The 27802-nt window shown below is 43.2% G+C and overlaps 1 protein-coding gene across 4 annotated transcripts in view; it reads left to right on the top strand.

Annotated features, from left to right (window-relative positions):
- Window positions 1-1096: 1096 nt before the first annotated feature.
- ABCB10 (ATP binding cassette subfamily B member 10) overlaps window positions 1097-27802 on the top strand; it is a 36867-nt gene continuing 10161 nt past the window's right edge. The window contains exons 1-8 of one of the 4 annotated variants that reach the window (XM_041749050.1): window positions 1098-1925; window positions 12355-12555; window positions 13652-13854; window positions 17603-17737; window positions 18729-18875; window positions 19866-20001; window positions 24733-24828; window positions 26000-26206. In XM_041749050.1, the coding sequence (XP_041604984.1) occupies window positions 1409-1925; window positions 12355-12555; window positions 13652-13854; window positions 17603-17737; window positions 18729-18875; window positions 19866-20001; window positions 24733-24828; window positions 26000-26206 (1642 nt within the window). In that variant the 5' untranslated portion in view covers window positions 1098-1408. Of the gene's footprint in view, window positions 1926-12354; window positions 12556-13651; window positions 13855-17602; window positions 17738-18728; window positions 18876-19865; window positions 20002-24732; window positions 24829-25996; window positions 26207-27802 lie in introns of all 4 variants that reach the window. The other 3 variants (XM_041749049.1, XM_041749051.1, XM_041749052.1) reach the window with 3 other exon arrangements.

Genomic DNA, 27802 nt, shown 5'->3' with positions numbered 1-27802 from the left:
TCCTCTCCGATGTCCTACACTCCCTGCCTACCAGGGCCCCAAGTACGGTGAGGTAAGCGAGGCACTCTCCTGGAGTCGAAACTTAATGGAGGCCTGAAAATGTCTCAGTTAATCAAGATCAGTAATATCTAAATGCAAAAATTCTTTTAAAAATTGGTAAACTAGGCCAGCTGCTGACTGCCTAGTTCTGTAAATAAGGCTTTCAAGGGTGGGATTAAGGTGAGAAGACAGGCAGGATCGCGCAAGTGAAAAGGTGCTTTTGAAATTTTGATATGTTGCTTATCATGGCTTTTTTTTTTTGGATTAATTTTGATTTTTTGAAATTATTTTTGACTTTAAAAAACATTGCATCAAAATATTTATCTTGATTATGGAGGTGTGGGTTGTTTTCTTTTTTTTCCCGAATGCATAAATTTTGGAATTGAGGCACGTGTCTCTCCCTAGCCGAACCCTAGCACTGGCCCTGTAAAATTACGGGTCAACGAAAATCTATCCACCTTGTTCAACAGGCAAGAGAATCAGGCCGCTCCCCTCCCCGACCCCCAGCGTCGAGGTGCCCGCGCCACGAAGCCCCCTGCGGCCCGGCGGGGTTTAAGATCTTCCCCTCGGCTTTGGCTTTCCTCGCACGTGTACTAAGAAGCTACGCTGCCCTCGGATCGGGTTCTCGCTCCGAGCAGCCCGAGCGCCTCGACCGTGCTGTTAGGAAACGATCGCTCGCTCTCCCGCTGCAAGCTGTCCGGTTTGGCTGCTCAGCAACTACCTCCTCCGCCACGGGGCTGACCCGCAGCGACGCCGTCTCCAACAGCGTCTGCCCTCCGCACGGGGACGCCAGGTGACAGGACCTGCCCCAGCCGGGGTCGCCCGGGCCGCGGACCCGCCCCAAGCCCGGATCGGCTCGCCGTCCGGCCGCCACATCCTGTCACCGGTCATCGTGTGCTCTCGCCTGCGCGCCCCGCCGAGTCCTCCGGCGTGAGAAAGGGCTCGCGCCGCGTCCGGCTTTTCGCCGCACCGGACCGAAAAGCGCGAAAAAGCTCCCCGCGCGACAGTGCGCAGGCGCAGCGGCGCCCAGGGCTTTCCGCAGCGCGGTCCTCGGGGGCGCTCGGCAGCCCGGCGGGGGGCGCTGCGGGGAAGGCGCCCGAGGAGGGAGGGGGCTCCTTGGAGGGGTGGTGCCGGGCCCGGGTCGCCGCCCTGCAGGGCGGGGACCGGTGCGGGCGGAGGGCCGCGGCGGGGACCGGTATGGGGCGGGCGCGGCCCGGGGCGTGCGCAGGGTCCGCGGGCCCGACGAGGCGGGTGACGGCGGGTGACAGCGGGCGGGGCGGCGGGCGGCGCCGCGTCCTCGCCGTCTGCGCGGCGGGGCCCGGAGGGTCGTCGGACTCGGTGCGCGCCGGGCCGGGCGGGCGGAGGCGCCATGCACGGCCCCCCTGCCGGGCCGCTGCGGCTGCTCCTGTGGCGAAGCCCGGCCGCCAGCACGTGGACCCTGGGCGCCCGCGGCCCGGGGCCCCGGCCTCAGCGGACGGGCCTGTGGCCGGCGCGGCCTTGGGGCGCGGGGCCGGGGCTCCCCGGGGCCGCCGGGGCCGCGCGAGGCCCGCGCCGCTGGAGTAGCGGCTGCCCGGCCGGGGGCCCCCGCGCGGCGGGCGGGGGATCGGGCCTCGCGCGGCTCCTGGCGCTGTGCGCGCGGCTCCCCGGCGGCTGCAGGTGCGGAGCGCTCCCCGGGCCCGGCGCTCCCCGGCTCCCGTGCGCTGGGCTTCGGGGCGGCCCCGCGGCCGCCGCCCGCGTCGGGGGCAGGGCCTGGCAGCGCGGGCCGGAGGTGCCTGCGGCCGCCGCGGCTCCCGGAGACGACTCGCAGCTGCGCCCCGCGGCGGCCAGGCGCTCGGAGGCCCGGAAGCTCCTGGGGCTGGCGTACCCGGAGCGCGGGAGGCTGGCAGGTAGGGCTCGCTGCGTCCGCTTCCCCTCGGCGGTCAGCGCACCTTGCACCCCGCGGCCCTGGGCCACGCCTGGGCCACTTGTAACCCCGTGGAGAGGGACAGGCCGGGATCCCCCTTTACGTGGGGATCTTGAACCGGTGCTGAACGAGGAGTGCTCACCCTCGGGCGCACTGTCAGGCCTTTCAGGTTGGCTGAGAACCTGCTCACGGCTGTGCTTTATGTTTGTTTTCTTGGCTTGACACACGTTGCACAAGCGAGCAGCGGCGGCTCGTTACTGGGATCTTTGGGTCCGTTCCGCTTGGCCATTGCCAGCCCCCCCGCCCCTTACATTTTAAAATTTATTCTAGCCAAAAGTATATCTGGTTTTGTATTATGAAGTTATACTACTTTTTATGAACATTGTGCAATATGTTAGGCCAAATAAGTCAGAGAAAGACAAATACCACTGGATCTCACTCAGATGTGGAGTTTAAGAAACAAAACATGAGTGAAGGGAAGGAAAAAGATAAAAACAAAGGGAGGCAAACCGACAGGACACTCTTAACTATAGAGAACGAGCAGAGTTGCTGGAGGGGAGGCGGGGGATGGGTAACTGGGTGATGGCCATTAAGGAGGGCACTTGTTGGGATGAGCATTGGGTGTTATATGCAACTGATGACTCGTTAAATTCTGTCCCTGAAACTAATAATAAACTATACGTTAACTAAACTGAATTTAAATAAAAATTTAAAAAACATTATTTGATTTAGGCAACTTTATTAAACAGTCAACACTTTTTTTGTGAATTTATGTGAAGTAAAACAATGTAAACCTTTCCGTTTTGTTTCATGTGCCTTTTGCTTCCCTGAGTGGTAAGCAGGAAGTTACTAGCTCTTCAAGAAAACCAAACACTGGCATAGTAAGTGATCTGTGAACTCCAGAAGCTATGAGAAACTGTAGATCATAACCTAACTAAATCATAATTGAGTAATTTTTAAAGGAAGCAAAATGAATGTTTTTAGTACGATTTTCTATAATTCCTCATTTTTTAACCATAATTGGGAAAATGTTATCACGCAAGGGCCTTTTAAGATCTAAAAGATCCCAGGACCCAGGGATCACCACCTGAGCGGAAGGCAGACACTCAACCGCTGAGCCACCCAGGTGTCCCTCCATTTCTTTAATAAATATTTATTGAGCCTCCTCAATGTCATGGGGTTACATTGGGGGCGGTGGGGGCAGAAAGAAACATGATTTCTGTTCCTGTCAGGGCTTCCAGCTTAGTGGGGAAGAAACAAATGAAAGTCATATGACTAGAGAGAAAACTGCAACCATGATGAGGGCATGGGAAGAGGGTCAGATGCAGCCCTTGAAACAGGTGAGAATTCCACATGCTTTGCTGCAAATCCATTGCTTTAGAAAGGATTTTCCTAGAGAGTCATTTGTGATGTAGGGCAGATGGGTGCTGTGGAGGAAGGCAGGTGGAGTAGGAATGGCTTACTTCTCACTGTTGAAGCTTTGGGGAATTCTTGCTATCATTTAAGTATAAAGAGAATTTATTTCATTGCTCAGTTGGTCCTATGCAGATTTTGATGGAAATAAGATCTTTTACTCTATTAAGAGAAATTTTTGAGACTAGAAGGTCTCGCTGGACAGTGAACTGCTTGAGACAGGTGCTGTTTCTGATTCTGTCTAGTTCTTAGCATGTGTGCAGCACAGGGCAGGGGCTCAAGAGTGCCTGAGATGAAGGAATAAGTAATGGTCCCACCAGGCCCAATTTTAGTGACTCTGAGCACTGCAAGGTGTGTCTGTCATTCCCATATGCAATTTGAGTGCAAGGAAAGCCAGTTTTGTTTTATTTCTGAAATACCAGGTGCTGAGAAGTTTTTTTAGATAAACCTCTCACCCTGTGGGCCAGAGTACTTTCCATTTTAGGCTTTGCTGGTGCCCACATGTGCTCAGCACTGTGGATAGTCCAGCCTGGCATCTCTCATAACCATCATCCCTGTACCTTCTTTCCGTTCCCACATGTCTTGCCATGCTAGTATGTTGAGACAGCTTTAAGTAAAGCAAGAACTGTACCTCCTTTTATTTTAAGAAGAGTGATTTTGATCTGCCTCATTGAATGATTGTGAGCATATATATGACCTGAGAAAATAAGTCCAAGGTTGGTACACTAATTTTTTTTAAGATTTATTTATTTATTTATTCGTGATAGACATAGAGAGAGAGACAGGCAGAGGGAGAAGCAGGCTCCATGCCCGGAACCCGACGCAGGACTCGATCCCGGGACTCCAGGATCGTGCCCTGGGCCAAAGGCAGGCACTAAACCACTGAGCCACCCAGGGATCCCTGGTACACTAATTTTTTTAAACAGATAATGAATACATATTGTATCTTACGAGGAAATCTCATGAAAAACACTTACTTTGGACATATGGTTTCCTTAAAAGTCATTATATATGATATATTGAAACCAATCTGGGTGTTGGCATTTGTGAGATTAAAAGGAAGTGGGGTGTCATCATTAATTTGTAACTTACCATCATAAAAACAGCCTCAGATGTTGATACATCTCTTTGAAAGGGTGTGGATAAAGAGCTGTGTGTGTGTGTGTGTGTTAATCAAGAGGCCAAAATCAAGAGGCCAAAAGAAACTGAAGAGAAGAAATTCCAGTGTTAATTTGCTAATTTTTAGGAAAATAAATGCAAAAATCTTTTTTTTAACGATTCAGCTCTACATTTGATTAACAGTATTTTCATCTGTCTTCAGCAATTTGTTGAATATGCCACCTGAAGTCTGTGACCAGAAAACTTTGATCTGAAGTAATTTATGTCAGAAACTTTAAAAAAGGTCTACCATTTGAAATGTTTCCAGATGTGTGGGGAGAACAGTTTTAGCATTATTCCCATTTTTTCAAGGAATAGGCACTGCAGTCTTCTCACCTGCCCCATGCCTCTCCTCCCTGCAGCTCACTTAGTATAGGAATTTGCAGCCATCTTCCTATAGCTGTGGCCTACAAAGTTGTTCTCCAGTCTCTCTCTGTTAATTCTTCATCTTAGCACCTTGGCCAGAAGAAGTCTTAAAAGTCTTCTTTTAGAAGGCACTGCAATCTTCTCACCTGCCCCATGCCTCTCCTCCCTGCGGCTCACTTAGTATAGGAATTTGCAGCCATCTTCCTATAGCTCTGGCCTACAAAGTTGTTCTCCAGTCTCTCTCTGTTAATTCTTCATCTTATCACCTTGGCCAGAAGAAGGCTTAAAAGTTACTGGAGCTCACTGAGGAGCCCCTGGTGGACTGCTGGGATAAGAAGTCATTTGTTCCAGCCCTTAGCTGCACCTGGCAGATAGAAGGGGACTGTGGAGGGCTCTAGCCATCCCACTGAATTAGGGGCAGAGAACACTGCATAAATTGATCTTGGAAGTGAGCTGTGGGTCTTTGGGGTACTGTAAGGTTATAATGACAATGCCAGCCTTGAGGTGCCCACAGAGGCAGCTTGCCTTCCCTACACTTTGCAGGCAGGTTCCTGGTTAGATTGTGTAAGGTACACCCCCACCCCTCCACACACACAGTGCAGCTGAGGCCTCTGTGGAGAACTGGGGAGGGTGCCTCTCTTGATAAGGGCTTCTGTGGTTTGAGATTAGGACAGTTCTTAGAACCTGATGCCCACCAGGAGCTTTTGCTAAATTAATATTTTATGAAGCGATCAAAAAGAATAGAGTGATAAAACCAGTGAATAAGCAAAGAGAGGGTGAGAAGTGTTTAGAATGGCTGTTTCCTGGAGCCCAAATCAGGACAGAGGCTCTACTAAGGACTGTACTGCTGGCACAGTGAGGCTGAACCTTTGAAATTGAGACTGCTCCAGAAAACTGGATGTTTGTTCACTCTGGAAATACCATATTTCAGAGAAAACATGAACATTCTGTAGCTGTGCTATGAAATGTGTTAGAATTCATTTAAGCAGAGAATGCATGCTTAAAAAGAACTTGGGATGAAAAAAAGTAGAACTCATTATTTTTTTTGTTGATTACAGGTTAATTAATATTTTGGATCAAATCTGTTGCTAAAATTCATCTTCCCCACTCCCCCTTACTCTTTTAATGTGGCAATTAGAAGATTTAAAAGTACATAGGTGTCTACTGAACAGGGAGTGCTGGAGTTAAGGGCAGGACTACCACTATTGCAGATATGGCACAGATGCCTCGGTCTCCAGCACATGCTGACCGTCTGGAAGATCTTTATTCTACAGACTAGGTGTCCATCCACCTGAGCAGTTCTCTAAACTCTGCTAGCCTGCCAGCCCCTGATGTTTTCATCCCTTCTCCAGCCAGCTTAGATGCCAGGTTTCTTCACCTCTCCCTTTACCTTGAAATATCCTCACCTCCTTTGCGCCCTATAATACCCACCTGTGTCCTTGGAGGTATCTCCTAGGCACCTGAAAACTCAACATGTCCAAAAACCAAAGTACCCTTCTCCCCAAAGCTACCTTTTCTGCTCCGTTACTTCTCTCAGAGAGTGGGCTGCTGTGTCCTTTGTCAAAGCTGGAGACATTCTTGGTTCCTGTAATGACAACAGTAATACCTAACTATTGTACTAGATACTGGGCCTTGTATCAGATGCCTTACTTATACGTACTTAATTTACTTCTTATAATATTTCTGCAAAGGAAATATGACTTTTATTGCCATATTATAAAGAAACTGAGGCACAGAGAGGTTGAGTGACTCGAAGTCAAACAGCTAGATGGCAGAGTGAGGTCCATTTTAAAACCTAAAAAAAAACAACAAAAAAACAACAAAAAAAACCCCCTACCCTCCTAATATGCTCCCCCAATCCAGCCAATCCTCAGGTCCTAAGAGTCTAGTTCTTAAAAACATCTGCAGTCTTTGACACCTTCCTTGTCCTCTCTGCCCCTACCCTAATTCCCTCCAGTCCCTCTTGCGTGGAGCAGGGGAACAGAATATTCTAACCAGTCTCTGTAGTCATGATGGCCTCTAGTTCTCCCCTCTCACTCTGCAGCCAGAGTGGATCATTTAAAATGTACAGTTGACTATAGCACTACCTACCCTAAAGCCCTCTTAGCCTGCCATTCTGCAAATTCCCCATTTCAGTGTATAATATAGAACCCACTCTTTCCCCACTTTCTCAATACTTCTTTTGCACCACGAGGTCCCTGTCCTAGCTCTGTCCTCTGACCATCAGGCAGGTACAGCTAACCCCAGGGTCATTCCAGGATTAAAGATGAAGCACAAAAATGAGACCCCACCACTGTCTGAAGCATTTAATAGGCATTATCTCCTTCAATCCTCCCCAAACCCCTCTTATCCACCTTATTTCAAAGGAAACTCAAGCACAGAGAGGTGAGGGAGCTTGCCCAAGTTCACCTAGTTCATATAGTACAGAACTTCACTGAAAGAAAGACTTCCTCATTGTACTACACTATATTACAAGCAGAGAAAAGGACACCAGCCTGGGGTTTGGGACAGGCCAGGAAGCAGAAAGGCTCCTGCCTGATGGTCAGAGGAATCATTAAAAGATTGGCACTGTGTCTAGTAGGTGGTGGGCATGCTTCTTCCACCTAACCCAAACCTGTTTTTTCATGAGCTAACTCTGCATTTTAGGGTTTTTTCCCTTCTTTTGAAGACTATTTCTTTAACTTTTTGGATGCCATTATTCAGTAGAATGAGGATAACAAAGAAACCTGAAGGTATCTGTCAAGAGATACATAACAGTGGCTGAGGTCCATTAGCAAGGATAGGAACAAGCAAGAGGCTTAACCATGGAGAAAAGTTGGAGAAGGACTTCAGAAGGATTGTAGTATAGTCAGCATGTTGGGTTTAGGGAGGAATCTGAAATGACAGGGTGCAAGTCTAAATTATTCATTAATGTCTTAAGACAGTGATATGTAGTAAAACCTGCATTAACAAGAATCCATCTAACTGAAATCTGAAAAAAAAAAAAAACCTTTTATTAAAAAAAAAACCTTTTATTTTACTTTTGTAAAATAAGCAAGAGGCTTAACCATGGAGAAAAGTTGGAGAAGGACTTCAGAAGGATTGTAGTATAGTCAGCATGTTGGGTTTAGGGAGGAATCTGAAATGACAGGGTGCAAGTCTAAATTATTCATTAATGTCTTAAGACAGTCATATGTAGTAAAACCTGCATTAACAAGAATCCATCTAACTGAAATCTGAAAAAAAAAAACCTTTTATTTTACTTTTGTCTACATTCAATTTGTAGGAAAAGGACACAAATGGCAATAAAACAAATGGATGATATATATATATATATATATATATATATATTTTTTTTTTTTTTTTTTTTTAATTAAAAGGCAAAGGGGATATCCTGGAATGAGTTTGGATTCAACTAAATTCCTTCCTTTTTATGATCATTATCATTACTGTGTAAGAACTAGTGTTCAGAATCAAAATCATAGGGCATTTCATTCACTAACTACAGATTCTAATCTGGAATAAAAACTTTGAATTAGAAGATTGGAGGAGAGAGGGAGAAATGGACCCTTCTAGCACCTTGCATACTCTTGGAAGCATTTGCCAGAGTGAAAGAACAGCCTGGAGAGACTAGCAACTGGTGAAAGATGAAGCAGAAAGGTTTCTCAAGTTAATCCCTTGTTCCCCAGGACACCTCCCCCTGGAGCATGCCAAATCTCCACAGTTGTGTTATGCTGAATACTGAGTGAGATGTTCCGCATACCTGTGGGTTTCAGTCCCTCTGGGCCCTGTCATCAGGAGCGTGGCATTTCAAAATAAGACCCCAGCTCTGACTCTTGGCCAGGTTCACATTTTTTGGTTATATTGTGATATTGGGATTTTATTTTTTTTATTTATTATTTTTTTTTAATGATCTGTCTTATTTTTTTTAATTTTTTTATTTATGATAGTCACAGAGAGAGAGAGAGGCAGAGACACAGGCGGAGGGAGAAGCAGGCTCCATGCACCGGGAACCCGATGTGGGATTCGATCCCGGGTCTCCAGGATCGCGCCCTGGGCCAAAGGCAAGCGCCAAACCACTGCGCCACCCAGGGATCCCCAGATATTGGGATTTTAAACCAGACACAGGAACTTTGTGGCTCTGTGCAAGGAGTTGTTTCTGTTTGGATTTTCTGAGGTGCCAGATCTTAAAGTTCCTCTTTAGGCTACTGAGTAACTTTGGTCTGATACATTTTTGTGCCTTCTTTGCCAAACTTCAATTTATTTGTTCATTCATTTGACAAATGTTTATTGAACTTCTACTATGTGTCTCTGGGGTGGGGATATAGCAGTGAACAAAGCAGACAAAAATCTTTATGTCCTGGGGCACCTGGCTAGCTCAGTCAGAAGAACATGTGACTCTTGATCTCAGGCTTGTAAATTCAAGCCCCACCTTGGGTGTAGAGATTACTTAAAAATAAATTACTCTTTAAAAAAAAAAAAAAGATGTTTATTTATTTGACAAAGAGAGAGAAAAACAGTAAGCACACACACAAGCAAGAGAGAGTGGTAGACAGAGGGAGTGAGAAAAGCAGGCTCTCCCCTCCCTGAGCAAAGAGCCCAACGTGGGGCTCGATCCCAGGACCCCAGGTTCATGACCTGAGCCAAAGGCAGACACTTAACTAACTGAGCCACCCAGGTGCCCCTAAAAATAAATTCTTAAAATCTTTTATGTCCTAATGGAAAAATAGACAATAAATAAGTGAAACATTTAGAATGCCAGAGGTGGGGGGTGCTAGGAGAAAAATAAAGAGGGAATGAGGCAGCCAGTATTGAGTATCTATAGTTTAAATAAGGTTGTCAGAAGGCCTCGAGAAAGGAAAAGAGTGATTATGTGAAATACTCCCTATTTAAAAGGCTCTCATTCTTCCTAGAGCTCTGCTGTATACTCTTTTTTTAATATAAGAAATACTTTATTTGCTCTATACTCTTTTTAATATAAAAATAATTTTAAAAAAGATTTATTTATTTATTCATGAGAGACACAGACTGAGAGAGAGAGGCAGAGACCCAGGCAGAGGGAGAAGCAGGCTCCTCACAGGGAGCCTGATGCAGGACTCGATCCCGGATCCTGGGATCACAACCCGAACTGAAAGCAGGCACCCAACCACTTAGCCACCCAGGTGTCCCTAAAAAATACTTTTTAAATTGAAGTATAGTTGATGTACAATGTTATATTAGTTTCAGGTGCATAATATATTGAATCATCAATTCTGTTACTCAGTGCTCACCACAATAAGTATAGTCACCATCTGTCACCAAACAGCATTTAGTACTTTATTACTGACTATATTCCCTATGCTGTGCTTTTTATCTCTGTGACTTATTTATTTTATAACGGGAAGATTGTACCTCTTAATCTCCTTTATCTAATTCTCAATACTTCCACTTTGCCTCTGGCAACTACCAGTTTATTCTCTATATTTAAGAGTCTAAGATTTTTTGTTTGTTCCATTGTTTTATTTTTTATATTCCACATATAAGTGAAATCACATGATTTCACATGATTTTTATATTCCACATAAAAGTGAAATCACTTTTCCCACAGCTTCACTTTCTTTGTCTGATTTATCTTGCTTAGCATAATAGTCTCTAGGTCCATCCATCTTATAGCAAATAGAAAGCTCTCATTCTTTTTTATGGCTTAAGTAATAGTCCACTGTGTGTGTACCACATTATCCATTCATCTATGGGTGGATACTTGAGTTGTTTTCATATCTTACTATTTTAAGTAATACAATCTACACTCTTTTTATTAAGGTTACATAAAACTAATACCTTTAACTGCAGTATTAGTATTAGGTAAAACACAAAGAGAAGTACCTATTGTTAGGAGAGTGTGAGAGCTCCCATCTCCCAGGGCTCAGTCCACATAGTATTCATCTAGGAGCCTTCTTATTGAATCTGTAATGGTGGCACTAGCTGGGTTCCTAATAGATTCAAACTCAAAAGGTATGTAGTGGTATGTACAGTGCCCCCAATCACCCCAATCTTTTTTTCCTAAGATTTTATTTAATTTAAGGAAAGAGAGAGAAAAGAGAGAAAAGCAGAGGGAGGGGGACAAGCAGACTCCCCACCAAGTGCAGAGCCCGACGCAGGGCTTGATCTTACCATCCTGAGATCAAGACCTGAGCCAAAACCAAGAGTCGGATGCTTAAGACACTCCCCAACCCCAGTCTTAAAAAGGAACTACTGTTACTTGTTTCTTATTATTTTCCGGGAGATGTTTTGTATGTATATGAACTTAAAAGCTAACAAGCAAATGTTAACACCTGTGTCCTGGGCTGTTTTCACTAACAGTGTATTTTGGTGACCTCAATACCTGGAAAATTGCTTCATTCTTCTTAATGACTGTGTAATACTCATAAAATAAATGTTCCTTAATTGATTTAACTTGTTCTCCATTGGCAGTTTGCATGCTTTGAGTCTTTTGCTGATACAAGTAATGCTGTAGTGAACATCCTCAGATGTGCCTGTTTTGCATACATATATGGGAGTATATGTATAAGTTAAAATCTTAGAGGTAGAATTATTGTATCAAAGGGAATTCACATTCATATTTTAACCAATACGATCACATTACTCTCCATTGCAGTCGCACCACTTTGCACACCCACTAACAGTATAAATGCTTCTTTTCCCACAGCTTCACCAACATGGTGTGCTATTGAACTCTTTGATCCTTGCCAATCCAATATATGAAAACTGGTTTATCTTTGTAGTGAAAATTGCATTCCTCTTGCTATGAATGCACTTACTTACCTGGGGTATGTGTTGTTCCTAATTGGATTTTCTCAATATTTTCCTTTTTGATAAGACTCTGTCTCCCTGTTTTTTAGATGTGTGAACAATTGTGTTATTATGTATTTCTATATCATGCTGGTATTCTGGTGCTTTAATCCCAAAGCAATAAGATTAAGAAGGAACATATCACATGTGTAATGGATGCCAGTAACTATTTCAATACTTTAGATAACCTTTGGAAATAGTACACATAATCAAGAGCTTTACCTGCATTGTTTGATCTTCAAGCAAAGACACAGATGCCAGGGAATGACAATGTATAGCATGAACGTTGGAAAAATGTCCTCTGAGCTGAACACCCAGATCAAGAGGCAGGAAGGGAGGCCAGAATGGATCTTCAGATTGTCATAGTTAACTCATGGTTATTTCTGGCAAGGAAGATATAATCAGACCTGAGTAAAGTAAAAGTCATTCTGCCTGGATACTTGGGTATGATCAGTCCCTCCCTACAGTCACCCTACTTCTTCTGTCCCTAGGACCCCCTGGGTTCTTGCCTTTAGTCAAGGGTCCAGGAGCATGAAAGGAAGGAAACTCCCAGCACCTGAGAGCAGCACCTGCTCTGAACAGCAGCTCAGGGAAAGAAGCTTGGTAAAGTTACCATCCTGCCCCTTGCTGAAGTGCTCACGGACCTGAAGCTGCTTGTGTTTTTCTAGCTGCAGTTGGGTTTCTGGCCGTGTCCAGTGTCATCACCATGTCTGCTCCTTTCTTCCTGGGAAAGATCATCGATGTCATTTACACAAACCCCACTGTGGACTACGGCTCTAACCTGACACACCTCTGCCTGGTGCTCAGCGGCGTGTTCCTGTGTGGTGCTGCTGCCAACGCAGTTCGCATCTACCTCATGCAGACTTCAGGTAAAAAGGCCCTTGTTTTGAGAAAATGAGTGAAAATATCAGTGAGGGTGACAAAACATGAGAGACACCTAACTCTGGGAAACGAACAAAGGGTAGTGGAAAGGGAGGTGGGGTGACTGGGTGACGGTCACTGAGGGGTCACTTGGCGGGATGAGCACTGGGTGTTACGCTATATGTTGACAAATTGAACTCTAATTAAAAGAAAAAAAAATATATATATGCCCTCATTTTGCACAAGCAAGGCATTCCAGAGGACTTGTAGTGGGGTCACATGGGGTTGTTCAGGTGTGAGCTTCATGTGCTCCAGGATGTCTGTTCCTCTTTTTCTACCCCTTGTTCAGCAGGGACAAAGCCCCAAGTGTGGCCAGATGGGCCCATGAGTTGTTTTAGATCAAGCACTCTCTTCACAACTGTCTTTGTACATGAACTGAAGTGAGGGAAACAGCCTATCTTATGGAAGGTTTGAGAACGTGGTCCGTAGTTGGAGGGCTGGAGTTCTGAGCCTCCTCCAGGGACCTGTGGAAACCTTATCTGCTCTGTGTTTATATTTCCCTTTCAGTAGGCAGTGGGGTGATGAGTTTTTACAGTATTTCCCTGATGAGGCCTGGTTGTTAACAGGTGGGCAACTACCACAATAATCATAGAGCCCAGGATGCCCGACTCTAAATCGCTGCTCATTATTTAGCTAATAAAATACTCTGCAGATAATTAACCAGTTCTTGCCATTTGAAAGATCAATACAAAAAAGCATTGCCAAGGAGGAACAAAATTAGCTTCAGAGAATTTAATGTAGTAAAGCTTATTTGTAAATACTACTTTTTAAACATCTCTCAGAGATAATTGTATTTTATCACTGCATCCTGTTCTCCACATCAACAGTCTGTGTATGGTTACTAAGAGAAAATTAGTGCTTGTTACTGGTGCATGCATGTCAGTATGCCAGGGCTCAGGTGAGTCTGTTCCCATCAGATGGATGCAGGGTGCCAGACATGCCTCAGAGGGTGCAGTGCTCAGAAGAGGTTGATGACCTCTGGCCAACCTGCTGCCCATTAGGTGACTACACCCAAGCTGATACCATTCCTGTTTGCTTTTGCAGGTCAGCGTATTGTGAATAGGTTGAGAACTTCATTATTCTCCTCTGTTCTGAGGCAAGAGGTTGCTTTCTTTGACAAGACTCGCACAGGAGAATTGATTAACCGCCTCTCGTCAGACACCGCACTGCTAGGGCGTTCAGTGACGGAAAACCTCTCGGATGGGCTCAGGGCTGGGGCCCAGGCTTCTGTTGGCATTGGCATGATGGTATGTTGGCCTGGCTTGTGCTGGTACCTTCTAGTTAGGGCTTTGGCCTGTGCCAGGCCTCTCAGTCATGAGATGAACTCAAGTTGAGCTGTTCTTATCACCTTGTAAGCCAAGAGTGCTATCACAGGCTGCAGGGACATGGAGATGGCTTCTTCCTTTGGGACCTCCTGCAACTTTTGTTTCTCCAGAATGACTTTCTGGAGAGTGGACAAGAGAGTGGACCATTTAGAAGAGATTACATTGTTGCCTGGATTTTCTAAGAATGTGTGAATGAATGTTGCAGAAAAGAGCCACAGGTGAAAGGAGCCCTTTGGGTTAGAGGAAAGATTGTAAGTTACATTCTCTCCTTGCCCGGCAAAAAGGCAGTGCCATCTTGACAAGACCAGAGGATCATTTCCTTTCCTCTTCTTGTAAGGAGGAGGATAAATGCCATCTTTCTATACACAGAAGTATATCTATACTCCATTGAAGTGAACTCTCTCTACCCCCACAGCCTCTTTCCTGCCTTAGCTGGGTGGCTAGAGCACTGTCATGTCTGCTTGCTTCACTTCTTCAAACCACGTTTCTCTTCAGACCTGTACTGCTGGCCAATAGAAATGTAATGCAAGCCACATAGGTAATTTTTAATTTTCTAATAGCCATACTTTAAAAAGCAAAAAGAAAGATGAGTTGAAAAAAACAAAAACAAAAAAAGAAAGATGAGGTGAGATTATTATTATTTTTTTAAAGATTTTATTTATTTATTCATGAGAGACACAGAGAGGGAGGCAGAGACACAGGCAGAGGGAGAAGCAGGCTACCTGTGGGGAGCCTGATGCGGGACTCAATCCCGGGACTCCGGGATCATGGTCTGAGCCAAAGGCAGACGCTCAACTCCTGAGCTACCCAGGGGAGGTGGGATTATTTTAATAATATATTTTACTTAACCCAATATAAACAAAGTATCATCAGTTCAACATGTAATTTACATAAAAATTATTAATCTGATAGTTAATATGATTTTTTTCATATTAAGATTTCAAAATCCAATGTGCCTTTTATATTTAATGGAACATCTCAATCCAGATTGGAAATATTTCATCTACATTTAGATTTATAAACTTTGCCATTGAAAAAGTAGATTTACATACCAGATTTTCCAGACATCTAAAACTTAACCAATAACTAAATAGAATATTCGTTTTTAAGTTTAAATTTTAATTAAAACTAAACAAATTTAAGAATTTAGTTTCTCAGTCACACTAGCTACATTTGATGTGCTCAGTAGCTATGTGACCATTATCATTTTAAGCAGTGCAATTCCAGATCTCTAGAATGAGGACTGTAATTAATCCCATATCCCAAGTGGAATAGCTTGGGCTTATGTCCTCTTTGCTTTCCACGTAGCACTATCAATCTGGAGCAGAAGGACGTGTACCAGACCGAGCTGGTAAGATCTGATTATGAAATGGAAAACTGCTTTTGTTTTCCCAGCCAAGAGAGAAGCCAAACTGGAAGAAGACCCACCCTGCACTAAAGCACCATTTCTAATATTTCTAAATATTGATAATTCTGGGGCTCAGGTTGAGTTTGGAACCTCTTTTTGTAACAGTTTCAGACAGTTCAGTATAAGTCTCATAGCTAATCAGAAGGAGCCTTAGTTCGCTCAGGCTGCCATTAACAAAGTACTAAAGAGTGGAGACTTAACCAACAGAGATTTATTTCTTACAGTTAAAGAGGTTGGAGTCCAAGGTCAAGGTGCTGGCAAAGTTGGTTCATTGTGAGGCCTCTTCTCTTGGCTTGTAGGTGGCTGCCATCTTGACATATGCTCACATGGCCTTTCCCCAGTGCTTGTGTGAAGAATGCAGGTTCTTTGGTGTCTCTTCTTTTAAGGACACTGATCCTATCAAGGCCCCACCATATGACCTCATTTCACCGTAATTACTTCCTTAGAGACCCCATCTCTAAATACAGCCAGACTGGAGTTAAGGCTTCAGCATGTGAATTTGGGGGGACAGACATTCAGCCCATACAGGGCTTTATGATGTGGCATCACCTGGTCTTTAGCCCTGGAAGAACAAAAAGTATTCTTTGTTTCTCACAAACTCCCTGGACCTGATTTATGATTAGCCTGCTAATAAGAACCTAATAATGTCTATACCATACTGCAAATTTAGTAACTTAAGTCATGGGATCTTCCTTCTTATGTTAAGATGTGTGTTCCTACTATTCTAACACTCCTTTTTGGTGACAAGATCCCTTCAGAAAGTTATTACTAAACATGGAATCAGAGCACACAGAGGTGGGTGGTTCTGAGACAGTCTACCCAGGGGTTCTGATGCACGTTTCTACCCTACCGCAGAGGATACCACATGCAGATGGTTTGCTTGAGCTCTGTTCTATTCGGGCACCAGAACCAGCAGGCCTACCCTAATTGAGTCACTGCCTCTGCATGTGCCCTGCTGGACTGCATGACTTGTCTGCTCAGGGTGGATCATTGCATAAATTGAAAGTACCAAGCTCATCCCTGCTTCAGGGCCTTTGTGCACTTGCTTTTCCAAGACCCTATTACGTCTGAAATTGTCCTCTCTCTTTTACCCATTTTCTATCTAGGTCTCACCTTGGATAAAACTCCACATGGGTCAGGTATCTTTCAGGTGCCTGGAATAGCATGTGCTGTGTGTAGGCATTCAGTAACGAGCTGTTGAATAAGTAAATGAGTGAATGATTGGTTGATCCATCTATTACTGCACATTTCAGTCTGCAACTTTTCCTCAGTTTTTCAAGAACGCTTTATGCTGATTATACTATTTTCTGTACAAATGAGATTTGACAGATTTAATAATTTGTTGAAGAGATGCTAGGGCCATTTAAAATCCAATCACTAGATTACAGGGTTGACAGGAAAACCCACTATGTTATTTCTATAGAAGTTGATTATTTCCTCTTTCAGTAACTCCAGTTGTTAGAAATTCCTTATGTTGAGTCCATGTCCATCCTGCTGAGACTTCATTCCTCTGAGCCATGGAAACAGCTCCAACTCTCCTTTCACTTGTTAGTTATACCTCTCTACTGAGTCCTCTTTCATCCGTCATTTGATATGGGTGTCTTTGCCATCTTGATCATTTCAATGAGACATGTGGCCCTGGTTGTTCAGTGCCTTCAAGGGGATCCAGACTTGAATACGGAAGTCATGGTGTGGTCTGGTCCATGTGGAGCAGCCTGGGCCTCCTTCCTTTACTCCTGGCCTGTCTTCCTCTGCTCTGTGGTCGAACAGGGTGGTCTGCTGTATGCAGCACTGTATCAGCAACAGTACAGCACTGGAGGATAAAAATCCTTCCATCCTTTCTTCAGCAGCTCTGTCACCTTACCCCGGTGTGGTATGCTGAGTTTTCATGGAGTTTTATGAAGATTGTAGATGTCCAAAAAGTTCTACCAAACAGGATGTACAACTTTGAGACAGCACCTTCAAACTTGCCTACTAATTTATTTATTTATTTTTTTAAGATTTTATTTATTTATTCATGAGAGACACAAGAGAGGAGAGGCAGAGACACAGGCAGAGGGAGAAGCAGGCTCCATGCAGGGAGCCCGACACAGGACTCAATCCCGGGTCTCCAGGATCATGCCCTGGGCTGAAGGCAGTGCCAAACCACTGAGCCACCCGGGCTGCCGTTGCCTACTAATTAAATACATACCCTGATAAGAGGTAACGAGAATATTTTGCTCTTCTGTGTAACAAACCCCTTTTGGCTTTTGTTTTTGACAGTTTTTTGTGTCACCGAATCTGGCCACTTTTGTTTTGAGTGTGGTGCCTCCAGTATCCATCCTTGCTGTTATTTATGGACGTTACCTACGGAAACTAACCAAAGTCACACAGGATTCCCTAGCACAAGCCACTCAGGTAAAGGCCCCTCCCCTGTGTGGTCTCCACTAGAACAAGCTCAGAGCCAAGGACTTGTAGGCAGACCCTAAGAAATGGACTTGGGCTTTTCAAAAAAGTACTTACTTTTCCTTAAGTTAGTCCTCAAGGTCTTAGAAACCTAGATGCTCTGCCTTCTAGACTAGATGACTACCCATACCTTGGTATAGATCTCACTTGGCTGAACACTGTATGAATTCCTTAGTTCTTTACCATTACTATTTCCTAGAAGATGAAAAAGCTAATTATATTTTAAAAATAGTTTCTGCATGACAATCTGTCCTTCATTAATTAATAAGTAAAGCTTTGCAATGCTATCCAATATCATATTTTTTTTAAGATTTTATTTATTTATTTGAGACAGAGAGAGAGAGAACACAAGTAGGGAGGAGGGTCAGAGGGAGAGGGAGAATCAAGTTCCCCACTGAGTGGGGAGCCTGATGTGGGGCTCTGTCCCAGGACCCCAATATTATTAAGACCTGAGGGGAAGGCAGATGTTTCACTGACTGACCTACCCAGGAACCCCCAAAATTGTATTTATTAAAAATTAAAAATAACTTGCATTTTCATGTTACAAAAACCATGCATGTTTGTAATTGAAAATTTGAAAATATAAAGAAAAAAGTAACATATATAACCCTGTCTCTCAGAATGAATCTTATTAACATTTTAGAGTCCTTTTTAATCTATCTTTTTTCTCTGCATAAAAATATATTTCAGTGTCTGTTTCTTAGCCCTCCTGTTTGCCTTTTTCTCTACATATGTATGATGTGTGTATGTATAAATATTTGTTTCCAAAAATAGGATTGTTCATACACTATGCTTTGTAACCTATGTCTGATTTAGTCATGTATCATGCATGAGCAGCTTTCTGTTGATAGTGCCTTAAAAATGAGAGCCCCATTTTAACTTGCCTGTAGAAATCTTGTAATGTGGCATTCCTCCCCTTGAAACGTATTTATTATTCTCCTAGCTAGCTGAGGAACGTATTGGAAATATAAGAACTGTTCGAGCTTTTGGGAAAGAAATGACTGAAATAGAGAAATACACCAGCAAAGTGGACTGTGTGATGCACTTAGCAAGGAAAGAGGCATTTGCTCGGGCTGGCTTCTTTGGAGCAGTAAGTAGATGATTTTGAAAAGTGCAAAGGATGGATGTTATGACTGAAAGACATTTGTATTCTGTGACTTTGCCATGAGTAGAAAATAATTCTATTCCACTTCAAGACTAGGTGTGAGCATTCATAAACTGTTTCTGTGAAAGAAGAGAAAAACTGCTACATGTAACAAAAAACAGTGGGTGGTAAGACCGAAACAGTGTGGGATCAGACAGCTTCCTGGTGTGGCCCAGACCACCCGTATCCGCTTCACCTGGGAACTGGCTGGACACTCCAGACCTACGAATCAGAACCTCTGGGCTGGGGGCCAGCAATCTGTTTTAACAGGCCTTCGGGTCATTCTGATGCAGGCAGTGTGAAACCCACAGAGTATTAACCAAAATAACTTCAGTGTATTTCAAGAAAGAAGTATGACAAAATTGATCACATTGGTCACAACTCAAATACAACACGATTAGATAATCACCCTGAAGGGAAATCCATAGCATGTTCAAGTTGGAAAGAATTTCAGGTGATTCAATAATTATCATGATTTAGGGACACAGAGGCCCAGATAAGGCAGCACTGACCAGGGACCACACACCTAACATCACTCAAGGCAGTTCAGAGAGATAGGATTCCATCTTCTTATCCAGCTTTGCTGGGAGTGTCAAATTAGAATATATAAACACATACATTAGCTATGTATTCGTCTTCTCCTTAGAGAGGGAGATCTTAATATTGTTTTTTCCTTTGCAAACTGAATTGATTGAATAAAATAGGAATCTGGTGGGTGACTCAGCTTCTAGGTTTTCATGTTGATGAGATTATTTCCTTCAGTACTGCACTATTTCAGAAGTATTTTTGTATTTGAAATTCAGATAAAAACTTACTATTTGGGAAAAATCTTGTTGTGATAGTTAATGCAAAAAAGGAAATTATAGGCCATGCTAATCCTTCTAGCATTTAGGTCTCTGGTTCCCACCTGACATCTCTGTTTTCTTCATCTGACAGACAGGGCTCTCCGGGAACCTGATCGTGCTTTCTGTCCTGTACAAAGGAGGGCTGCTGATGGGCAGCGCCCACATGACCGTGGGTGAACTCTCGTCCTTCCTAATGTATGCTTTCTGGGTTGGATTAAGCATTGGAGGTATATAATTTAAATAGGTTTGGGAGTTACAAATTAAAAATCAGGTTATTGTTTCTGAAATAAAAATTTAACTTTCCCATTACATGACCTCTCATCTATTAACTTCAATTGAAAAAACATTTCCTAGAATGTTAGTCCAACTTGACTTTGAAAGAAGAAATGAAGATATGAATGTGATCTTTCCATGAGGTGAGCAGTTCCTTAGCTGGGATGTTGAGGATTTTTACAGGCCTCTGTGGCTCACTGAGCTCAGGGTCATACTGGAGCCATATTTTCCAACTTGCATGTTCAGACAGCTTGTTTGCTTTGGCCCTAGAATGTGAGGAGGAGGAAGGACAGTGACGAACAGGTGTGTACACAAAACCCACAGTCCTGTGGTAGTGGTTGTTTCACAACTGACAAATCACTAGAGAATAAAACTCCCTTTGTACAAAGTCAACCACTTTCAAAACTGATGAATGGTCATAAAGTATAAATTAGAAAGTACATGGAACAGAGTTGTTTACTTTTATCAGGAATCTCTCAGAGTTCAGCTTTTTTTGTTCATTCCTGGCTAAAGGGAAGCAAGGTCTATGGAGACAAAGCTCTGTGAAATCTGTGAAGTTTTCTTTTCTGTACTTCTCCTACATGCCCAGCCAAAAAGGGGCAAGCGATTTCCTGCTTTTAGTTTCCTTTCTTTGAAAACTGAGATGGAAAGATTAGATAAATAAATAGCTTGAGATTTGATGAATGCAACTCTGGTATCCCGCAGTGTCACCTCAACCCGAGATTTTTATTGTCTGTGTTTATTTTTTTTTTAATTTTTATTTATTTATGATAGTCACACACACACACACACACACAGAGAGAGAGAGAGGCAGAGACATAGGCAGAGGGAGAAGCAGGCTCCATGCACCGGGAGCCCGACATGGGATTCGATCCCGGGTCTCCAGGATCGTGCCCTGGGCCAAAGGTAGGCGCTAAACTGGTGCGCCACCCAGGGATCCCTGTTGTCGGTGTTTAAAGGTAGAATCTTTTCCTTAAACATCTGCAAGCAAGTGAGGATATTTTCTAGACTGAGATTTCCAGAGATCCTGTTAAAATAGCCTGTTAGTTCTGCTGGCTGCTTTTGAAGAAGAACCTGCTTAAGATGGTTCAGGGTGCTGAGTGACTTGAGAAGTGAGTCGGTCTGGGAGGACCTGGTGATGTGCTGTTGCTTTTCTCTCCACCCCTGGGTTGAGCCTGCTGGGCTGCAGGGTCTCACGCCTGGGTGGTCATGGTCCTTCAAGACTTCTGGCCTGCCGTAGAGTAGATTTGCCTGCCCCATGTCCCTTCCCTGTGGCCTCTCTGCCCACATTCCATGCTTGACCACAATCAGCTTTCCTCCCCGGCCTTCCCTAATCTTATGTTTTCTGCCACAAGTTGTTGAATTGATCTTTCTTAGTCTTTCTGCTTCTCCTGGCTGCTTTTCTCCAAACTATTTGACCTGATAGAAGCCATCTCTGCTTTGGTGTGCTCACTGCCTTACTTTTTGTCCTGACAATTCACAACTGTGTCTTGCACAGAAATAGTTTGGAAACAGAGTTCTGTCTACTGGGAGTCCGTTACTTCTCTCATTTACAGAAGCTGCCTTTGAGGCTTTGTGCTCAAGGTTTGAGGATAACTTGGCTTTCTGAGCTGCAGGCTATCCCACAACTCTGGTCACTGTCTTGTATGATACCTGCCACTTGGTGATGGAGGGAGGAGAAAAGGTATAGGTAGATGTGTAGGGATCTATTACCACACAATTTCCCCACATTTACAACCCAGATAACTACATAAGACTACAGGAACTTAATTCAAGAAATTGAGTCGATTTTTAATGTTTTTGTGAAGCTCACTCTTCAAAATAATGAATCTGCAAGCAAGAAATTCTATTTTATTTGTTAAATAAATAAGAATTTTTCAATGTTGTTTTCTGCTTAGAATTTCATAGTGAAAAATAAAAACAAATTCTACTTACGTTCTTTGCTGAGAGAGCGTTAGAATTACTGTTTGAAGAAAAGTATGCCTATTTGTTTTGTTCAGAGAATGCACTTACATCTTCCTGCTGAACCCCAATCTCTTGTTTCTTACATATGTTTATTGAGTTGAAATTCACATAACATAAAATTAACCATTTTAAAGTTTACAATTCAGTGGTATTTTGTACATTCACAGTGTTGTACAACCACTACCTCACCTTAGTTCCAAAATATTTTTGTCACCTCAAAAGAAAATCCCATACTCATTAAGCATCTGTCTCCATATCCCTCCCTCCCTCAGCCCCTGGCACCACAGCTTGCTTTGTGTCTACATGTATTTACTTTAGTCCATAGAAATGGAATCATATAATATGTGGCCTGGTATGTTTGGCTTCTTTGACTTAGCCTGATGTTTGCAGAATTTACCCACACTGTAGCATAGGTTGGTACTTTATTACTTTCTTTGACTGAATACTACTACGTTGTATGGATAGACCACATGTTGTTTATCCAGGGCCATTTTGTTTTGTTTCTATTTTCCAGTGTCTAAACTACGTTGAACTATTTCCGACTCCTTCCTGCCTTCCTTTTTTTAATTAATAGAATTTTTTTCGATAAATTCTAGATTGAGGAGAAAAGTATAGAGTTCCCACATATTCCCTGCTTCTATGCAAGCACAGCCTCCCTCACTATCAACATCTCCCACCACAGTGATACGTTTGTTATGATTGATGAACCAACAGTGACATGTCATTATCACCCAAAGTCCATAATTTATATTATGTTCACGGGTGTCGTATATTCTATGGGTGTGGACATGTATCTATCATTACAGTATCACACAATCCTTTCATTGCCCTAAAAATCCTCTGTGCTCTCCCTATTCCTTCTTTCCCCTTACATCTCACAACCACTGATCTTTTTACTGTCTCCATAGTTTTGCCTTTTCCAGGATGTCATATAGTTCAGATTGGCATCTTTTCATTTAGTAAATAGCATTTAGGGTTCATGTCTTTTCAGGGCTTGATAGCTCATTTCTTTTTAGCACTGACTAATATTTCATTGTCCGATGTACCAGTTTATTTGTCCATCACATATTGCAGGACCTCTTGGTTATATCCAAGTTTTGGCAATTATAAATAAAGATGCTATACATATCCATGTGCAGGTTTTGGTGTGGACATAAACTTTCACCTTCTCTGGGTAAACACAAAGGAAATGAGATTGCTGGATCGTACATATGGCAAGAGTATGTTTAGTGTAAGAAATTGCCTTCCAAAGGGGCTGTACCATTTTGCATTTCTGCCAGCAATGAATAAGGATTCCTGATGCTCCACATCCTCACCAGCTTTTTGTGTTGTCAGGATTTTGGAGTTTTGTCATTCTATTGGGTGTACAGTGGTATCTCACTGTTGTTTTATTTGCATTTCCCTGATGACATATGATGTGGACCTATGTATGCTTATTTGTCATCCTTAGTGAGGTCTTTATGTTCAGATCTTTTACCTATTTTTCAGCTGGGTTGTTTGTTTTCATATTGTTGAGTTTTAATGAGTTCTTCTTATATTGTGGTTATCTGTCCTGTATCAGGTATGTCTTTTACAAATATTTTCTCCCAATCTATGCATCGCCTTCTCAATCTTTTTGGAGAGCACAAGTTTTTAATTTTAATGAAGTCAAATATATCAGCTCTTTCTTACATGGATTATATGTTTGGTGTCGTATCTACAAAGTCATCACCAAACCCAAGGTCATTTAGGATTTCTCCTATAGTATCTTCTAAGAGTTTTAGCTTTGTTTTTACATTTAAGTCTATGATCCATTTTGAGTAATTTTTGTGAAGGGTGTGAGGTCTGTGTCTGGATTCTTTTTTTTTTTTTTTTTTTTTTTTTGCATTTGACTGTCTAATTGTTCCAGCATCACTTGTTGAAAAAACTATCCTTTCTTTATTGAATTGCCTTGGCTCACTTGTCAAAGATTAATTGACTATATTTTTCTGGATCTTTTTCTGCCCAGTGCAATTTTAATTTAACCTGAAGAGTTTAAGCCACTGTATTTTGCCCAAATTTCCACAAATATATGCACAAAAATACCTTAGAAAGAATATGTGAATTGCATTTTTGCAGCATCCTTTCTCAGGGAAAGTGTTACAAGTATATAGTTGATATAGCCTAGTGTACTTGGAATTTGTTTGCTTTAAAGTCATTAATTAATTCATAGTTCAAAGGTGACTTTAAAATTGTTGGAATCTTTAACATTTCCAAATTCCTTTTCAGTTTTTAGTCTAGTAAAAGTTCTCTCTGTTGAGTGCCTGAAATGGGGGGTTTGATTTTGTGGATTGAATTTAAAATGAATATTGGGATGTTTTATATTCCTTTTAAGTAAGCATTATATTTTATTTATATGCTATGTTTTTCGACTAGGTAGATTTTCTCTATAACGCTGTGGTTTTAATTTAGTGGTTGATTACTATTATGGTTATATGCATTTGTAAATTCCCAATCAAACATTTAATCTTTATTAGAAAACAGTGAAATTGGAGGAGGAGAGGTTGAGGGCAAACAAGGGTATGGGACAGAGAGAATGTTGAATATTCCCTCTGGTTTCCCAGGTTGTGCCTCATTCCTTTTTTGAAAGTTAACAAATTTTATATTAAAAGCAAATTATTATTACTATTCACATAGAACAAGGAGTAGCAGTTGGTTGTTTCCTGGCATCAGTGATGGTTATGTTTGCTTCTTGTCCTTAGGTCTGAGCTCTTTCTACTCGGAGCTGATGAAAGGGCTGGGTGCTGGGGGACGCCTCTGGGAGCTCCTTGAGAGAGAGCCTGAGCTGCCTTTTAATGGTGGGTCTCCCATGGGTGTGTTCTTTGCTGGGATTAAACAAATGTGGCTTTGGACAGTTAGACCAACTTCCTGCTTTACCTGTGAAGGATAAGTGTGATACAGATGTCATCCCTGCCACACAGCAGAAAAGGGTAATCAGGGGTATGCAGTGAGAGAGGAAGGATGGTGCCAGGCGCTGCTGCGGGGCAGAGGATGGCCCTGGAAGTATGGGGGCTGACCTTACAGTGTGCTGTCCCTGCAGGTGACCACCAACAGCAGGAAGGAAACAAGTGCCCCCTGGGGGTGCAAATAGGAGGGGCCTTGGCGAGTCCCCCAGATTCATCTTCTGGAGTGATTTTGATGTTGGGGTGGGGGGTGGGGGGTGGGGGAAGACAGATCGCACAATATAAAAGCCTCTAAATTTCTGGGCTTTGGGGATTGGGCTCCCCAAAGGAATGCTGGTGTTAATTGACTAGAGCCATCTTTATCAATTCCTTTCTTGGAAGCTTGTACTCGGGAGAGCTGTGTGGCCTGGAGCAGTAACCACTCCTCCCTCACTGACTCCCAGGACACTGTTGCTTAGCCTCAGACCATGAGTGAAAGCCCAGTATTCTCTAGTGTGACAGGCTGGAGGAAATAAACCCAGCTGAAAGAGATTGAGCAACTTCTCCCAAGTCATTAGCAAGGCAGTACCAAGCTCTGAAGCTGTTGTGCAAGGCCCTTCCATTTACCATCATTCTCTCAAAATATTTATTTAGAATAGGTAAGATAAACCCTGGACCTAGGGAACTACAGAGGTAGTGGCACAGAGAAGAAAGGCAATTGGGTTTGAAACCAGACTGTTCTGCAGGTGGAAACTAGCTAAACTAACTCTACTACCTGTCAGCTTGGACAGTTGGTTGTCTCTGAGACACAGTGTCCTGTCAGTAAGACTGGAGCAGTTATCTCTGCCTCTTCAAGATGAGAGAATGGATAAGCACATATATATAGTGCCTTATACAGAGTGGGTGCAGACCAGGCTCAAGGTAAGCAATGGACAGAGGCTTCTCTCTGCCAGCCCAGGCTCATACTCCAGGACAGCATGGGAACTGTGGTCAGGTCCCATCTGTAGTCAGGCAAATAGGAGAACAGAGTTCTGCTGTCAGCTTGATCTTTGCGTGACGTGACTAATATTCCATCTTGTTTCAGAAGGGGTCATTTTAAACAAGGAGAGCTTCCAGGGCACTTTGGAGTTTAGGAACGTGCATTTTGCCTATCCAGCTCGCCCAGAGGTGCCCATATTCCAGGATTTCAGCCTTTCTATCCCATCAGCATCAGTCACAGCGCTGGTTGGCCCAAGTGGTTCTGGCAAGTCAACAGTGATATCCCTCCTGCTGAGGTTGTATGACCCCATTTCTGGTGAGTGGTTCATCACACTGTAGGGGGAGGACTCTCTAGAGCCCTCTACTTGGATGTTTTAAGAGAGGACCAAATTATGCAAAGAGTTTATAGTATCAGAGTCTTGAAGTGCCAGGTGGCCTTTGTGTAAGGGAGTTGTTCCCAGGAAAGAACTCCCTTATACAAAGGTGTCCCTTTTAAATGTATACAGAAGGGACGCCCGGGTGGCTCAGCGGTTGAGCGTCTGCCTTTGGCTCAGGGTATGACCCCAGAGTCCCGGGATCGAGTCCCACATCGGGCTCCCTGCATGGAGCCTGCTTCTCCCTCTGCTTGTGTCTCTGCCTCTCTCTCTGTCTGTGTTTCTCATAACTAAACAAATAAAATCTTAAAAAAAAAATAAGTGTATACAGAAGACCTGTCACACAGTTTGTATATTTCGTGTCTGCCCTCTTCAAGCCCCTGTGACTTCCTGAATTCTGCCTCCACTTGCCCCATGCTGATGTCTCCTTTGACACCCGCTCTCCCGGGAGAGGACGAGCAAGGTTGCTCCACAGCTACACGAAGGCGCCCCCATCCCATGTGTGGCTGAGCATCACTGGCCACCACCAGCGGCTCAGCTTGTAAAGCTTCTCTGGGAGCCTTCAGGCCACGTCTGCCCATTAGTTGCCCTGTGGCTAGTGTGCAGACAGGTAGTTTGGCAGTCGGTGATTCACTTCTATGTAATTGCTTTATTGAAGCTATTTTGAGGTAGTAGGGATTTTCTTAATGGATTTTTCTTGTTCTGGTATTTTTAACTGAATTATAGTATCTTTTAGAGTAAAGAACCTATTACTTTATTTCTTTATATTCTTTGTTAATTAAGATATAATTAACATATAACATTGGTTTCAGATGTGCAACATGATTCACTATATTGTGAATATGATTGCGTATATTGTGAAATGTCAGGTTAACATCCATCACCATACATAATTATAAACTTTATATCCTTCTTTATATCAGAGCCTGGAGTAGATAGTCCATATTAATGGATTTAGTTTTGGACTGAGAAAACAATGATGTTTCTTAGCAAGAAAATGACTGTTATTAAAAAATTTTATTAATTTAAAATCAGTATGTCTTGTGGTCTCTGTATCTGTACTTTTTGGTTAAAACCATGAGAGAGGGCAGCCCAGGTGGCTCAGCAGTTTAGCGCTGCCTTCAGCCTAGGGCCTGATCCTAGAGACCTGGGATCGAGTCCCACGTCGGGCTCCCTGCATGGAGCCTGCTTCTCCCTCTGCCTGTGTCTCTGCCTCTCTCTCTCTCTCTGTGTCTCTCATGAATGAATAAATAAAATCTTAAAAAACAAAACAAAACATGAGAGAGCTGGTTATGTGCCAGATAATTATTTGATTTGCAGATCCTGACCCATAGAGTCACTGACTATATTAAAAGGGGTGTTAACTATACTGTTTGCCTCTGGAATCCCTGTTTTGATTCACCCTACTTGCTATAAAACTCTGAATTTAGAAAAAAATCCTAGTTAGGTGGATGCAAAGCAAGTCAAAATATGAAGCCTCTAGTTTCTTTCTCATGGTGGATCAATCAAGGAGAAAAGAAACTACATGTAAATTCCAG

Source organism: Vulpes lagopus, chromosome 3, assembly GCF_018345385.1.
Source record: "Vulpes lagopus strain Blue_001 chromosome 3, ASM1834538v1, whole genome shotgun sequence".
NCBI lineage: Eukaryota > Metazoa > Chordata > Mammalia > Carnivora > Canidae > Vulpes > Vulpes lagopus.
The sequence above is the reverse complement of the archived record's forward strand: the minus strand, read 5'-3'. Positions and strand labels throughout refer to the sequence as shown.